General features: G+C 31.8%; 1 protein-coding gene across 2 annotated transcripts; it reads left to right on the top strand.

Annotated features, from left to right (window-relative positions):
- Positions 1-1,713: 1,713 nt before the first annotated feature.
- LOC106384875 (sister chromatid cohesion protein PDS5 homolog C-like) lies at positions 1,714-3,461 on the top strand. Of its 2 annotated transcripts, none has more exons than XM_022698583.2 (6): positions 1,714-1,950; positions 2,045-2,106; positions 2,194-2,245; positions 2,460-2,561; positions 2,640-2,680; positions 2,839-3,461. In XM_022698583.2, exons 1-6 carry the CDS (start codon positions 1,903-1,905, stop codon positions 3,260-3,262), a joined length of 729 nt encoding a protein of 242 aa, XP_022554304.1. In that variant the 5' UTR covers positions 1,714-1,902; the 3' UTR covers positions 3,263-3,461. The 2 variants fall into 2 exon arrangements, with proteins under 2 accessions (XP_022554304.1, XP_013680246.1); XM_013824792.3 differs by having other exon boundaries at positions 1,741-1,965.
- Positions 3,462-3,839: the final 378 nt, after the last annotated feature.

Here is a 3,839-nt window from a genome sequence, read left to right as displayed (position 1 = left end):
TTTTTTGTTAAAAATACAAAGATTCAAATCCGGAGGAAAACCTCTGGATTTGTAAATACTAATCCGATTTTTTTTAAAATCTACATATTTTACTTGGATTTATAAATATTACATGGATTTCTAAATTAATCAAAATATATAAATAAAAAAATCCGCAGATTTTGCGGATTTTTTTAAAATCTGCAAAACGATTTTCCAACTCAAACAAGGACCAATAAAAACGAAAATTATTGGGACTAAAGGATTACGAATACTGATTCTCATCATATCATTAATAAATTATCCCGGAGCCAAGGCAGCATCGTGCTTCCCACTTACCCTGAAGCATAACATGCGGCTTTGTAATAATGGATTCATTTTCATATAAATTAGTTTATAAATACTTATATACTGTACATTTTTATAAATGAATAAATCTGATAAATTTTTAAAAATTCAATTTCAAAAATCAATGTTAAATACGACATAATTTGATAAAAATAATAACATAATATTTTTTTTAAAACTCTTAAACATATACATAATCTGATTTAAAACCATGAATTGATTATTGTTATATATAAAGCTTGTGTAGAATTTATACAAACATAAACAAAACGTTATATTTACATTTTTCTTTGAAATAAAATCTGTCTCTAACGTATTTTATCAAATTATAATTGAAAGTGCATTTATATTTTATGATATATAAGTTTGATAACTTAAAATATCAAATAAACTGATAAAAGAGACAAAATTCAAAATCCACAAAATCTAATTAATTTATAATATCATAAATTAAAAATATTTTAAAACTTTATATATATAATTTTAAAAGTTTTTTAAATAATTATATGAATTAATAAAATATATTAATTTTAACATTATTTATTTGTAAAATTTTAACTGTATATACTATCCAGTAGTGTGTATTATAACACATTTTCAATTAGGTCTAAATATCAGAAGACTAACAACACTAAAAATATAAAGTAAGGGTTTAAACAACATTAAATGGCATCATCTAAAAGTTACTGTAATTAGTAACAAACGTATAGAATAACATGCAGGTTATAACTAATTTTTTTTTATCAAACTTTCCGAAATAAATGCAGACTGTGTAGGAGACACAAAGGAAGGTAGAATCGTTTTGAGCAACGTTAAAATTATTTTATATTTGTTACGACGAACCAAGTACTTTTAGAACATGTCCGTTATAAATCCGATCAAATGTTTTAACTATCTATCAATGTGATATTGTCTATTTTGATAAAAAAAATTCTCAATATCTTGTTTTTAACTTTATTCTCAAATTTATATCAAATATAATTGGACACTCATATATTATTTTTTTGTTTATTATTTTAATACGACAATTAAATCATTTATTTATCCTACTAATCTTTACATTTTTTATTTATTAAATATCACTGAGTTTTACATGACAATTTCATCGGTTTTGAAAAATAAGTTGCTTTTTCTTACTTACCATATTTAATCCAATTTTTTTTGCAAAATGTACTTTCTTAGTTAGTACAAACGCGTTAATAATATCTGCCAAGAGTAGGCTTAAACACTTTTAGACAGAAGAAAAGAAAAGAAAAGAAAAGAAAAGACATACAGACAATGAGTGGAAAGGATTAGGACTAGTAATACGCGGTTAAACATGTGGTCAGCCCCTCTCACGTGACCGACGACTCCAATGTAGTAAAAACTCACGTGCCGTTTTGTGTTGGTTCGTTTCAACAATTATTCAAGGGGGGGAATGGATGTGTCACACACCCTTTCGAACCCTAAAAAATCTCCAATTTAAATCGAATCTTCCCTCATTCTCTCTCTCTCACAATTCATCCCTCTTACTGCGCTGTAAGAGAAGATCTCTCTCTCTCTCTCCGACCTAGATTCCCTCTCAATTGTCTGAAAATGGTTGCTGCTAAGACTAAACCTTCGAGTGTCTCTGGGAAGGATGAGGTTTTCCAATCGATCGTACAATTCAATTTCGATTCTTCTCGTTTCTGCGTTTTTGATGAGTAGAATTGATTCGAATTATTGATTTTTGCAACAGGTGAGCAATGGTGAAGAGTTGGTGGGCTCAAAGGTTAAGGTTTGGTGGCCGATAGATCGCAAGTGAGTTACTCGATCTAACTCGATAAAGTTTGGTTTTTTAAGTAATTGTGATGTTTGAATCTTACAGATCTCTGTTTGGTTGTGTAGATTCTACAAAGGAGTGGTTGATTCGTTTAACTCTCGCACTAAGAAACATCGGGTAATAATAATTCAATTCAATTCACATCATGTTCCTTGTTTCTGTAGATCTGGCTTGGATGTAGATTCAATTACATCTTTCATTAAATGAATTGTTGATATTGATTTGAGTTTGGTGGATTTCAGGATCCTTAATTATCCAATTTAGGGTGCATTCAATTAGTCAATTAATGTCTGTTACCTTACTTTGCTTTGCTGACGTTGTGTGATAATAGGTTTTTTATGATGATGGCGAGAAAGAGATCTTGGATATGAACAACGAGAGGTGGGAGTTAGTTGAAGAAGGAGATGATGATGATGATGATAATGCTGATGAGGTAGAGAGTTGTTTAATCATTTTTACTGTCGATTTGCTGTTGTGGATTATTTATTAATGGTTCAATATCTCTCTACAGGACAAATCTGACGATGAGATCGCTGATATTATCCCAGAACCGTAAGTAGAGACTCTTCTTATTCTTGGTCAGGTCTTGATTCAGATCCTGTGTGTTGTGTTTGGTAGTATCGATAATCTCTAGAGGTTAATGAGTCTGTCTGATACAATGAGAGTTTCTTCAGTGATCTTTGTTACACCTTGGGACAAACTGTTTGCAGGACTAACAGGAAGTCTGCTAGGACAAATGGCGTCATGGGAGATATTGGGGGGAAGATGGTAGCAGCGGCATCGCGTCTGAGGTCATGCAATAAGATTTCTGAAGCAACCAACGGGAAGAAGAAAAGGGCTTCTTCGTCTCCATCAGAGGCTGTCTCTGAAAAGGAGGCAAAACCTATGGCTTCCTCTAAGAAGAGCAAGAGGACTGATGATGAAGATGAAGATGTGGGTGGTGATGAGCATGCATCTGACGATGAATCCAAGCCTCTGCAGATTTTGGTTGATAAGTTGAAGGGCAAGAAAAAGAAGAAGAAGCAGGAGAAGGAAGCTCCCAAAGAAGAAGTGGAAGAGGGTGAAACCAAGGAAGAAGTGGAAGAGGGTGAACCCAAGGAAGAAGGGGTAGAGGAAGAGGGTGAAGAGGCTTAGACAAGAGTTTCGCAGTCTGTGTCTATGTGCAAGTACCGTTAGAAGAGTTTTTAATTTATACAGCTGAGTCTTATTTGGTTTAAAGTATAGGACTTTGTAGGGATTTTAGGCTATGTTGATTCGAAAAATGTGCAGCCATAGGGGTTGAGTAAAGCTAATCTGTTGAACTATGATTTGTGAAATGTTTACCATTTATTTACTCGCATCCCCTCTTTGATATGAATCATGTTTTTCACTTGCAAAGCAGTTTTAATTTAAATGCTTCACATATTTTTGAAAAAAAAAAATGCTTCACATATTTTTGTTAAAAAGTGTTCAACATACTAAGAGCATAATTAATTCCGGTCTCTTATCGGAAGTTCTTAACTCATAATTTGACATTTTTTTTACAATTTTCGGCTAAGAAACAGTTCTTAAATCTCTTATTTAAGAGACACTTTTATTTAAGAGACGGTTCTTAGTTTTTTTTTTAGTTAAAATCTAAGAAAAGCTAAGAACTGTCTCTTAGCCGAAACTAAAAACTCCAGTTAAGTGACTGTGGTTAATTATGGTCTAAGATGGCAAAAAAAGAAGAAAA

Source organism: Brassica napus, chromosome C3 (genome assembly GCF_020379485.1).
Source record: "Brassica napus cultivar Da-Ae chromosome C3, Da-Ae, whole genome shotgun sequence".
Classification (NCBI taxonomy): domain Eukaryota; kingdom Viridiplantae; phylum Streptophyta; class Magnoliopsida; order Brassicales; family Brassicaceae; genus Brassica; species Brassica napus.
Note: the sequence above shows the minus strand (reverse complement) of the source record. Positions and strands in the feature narration are given on the sequence as shown.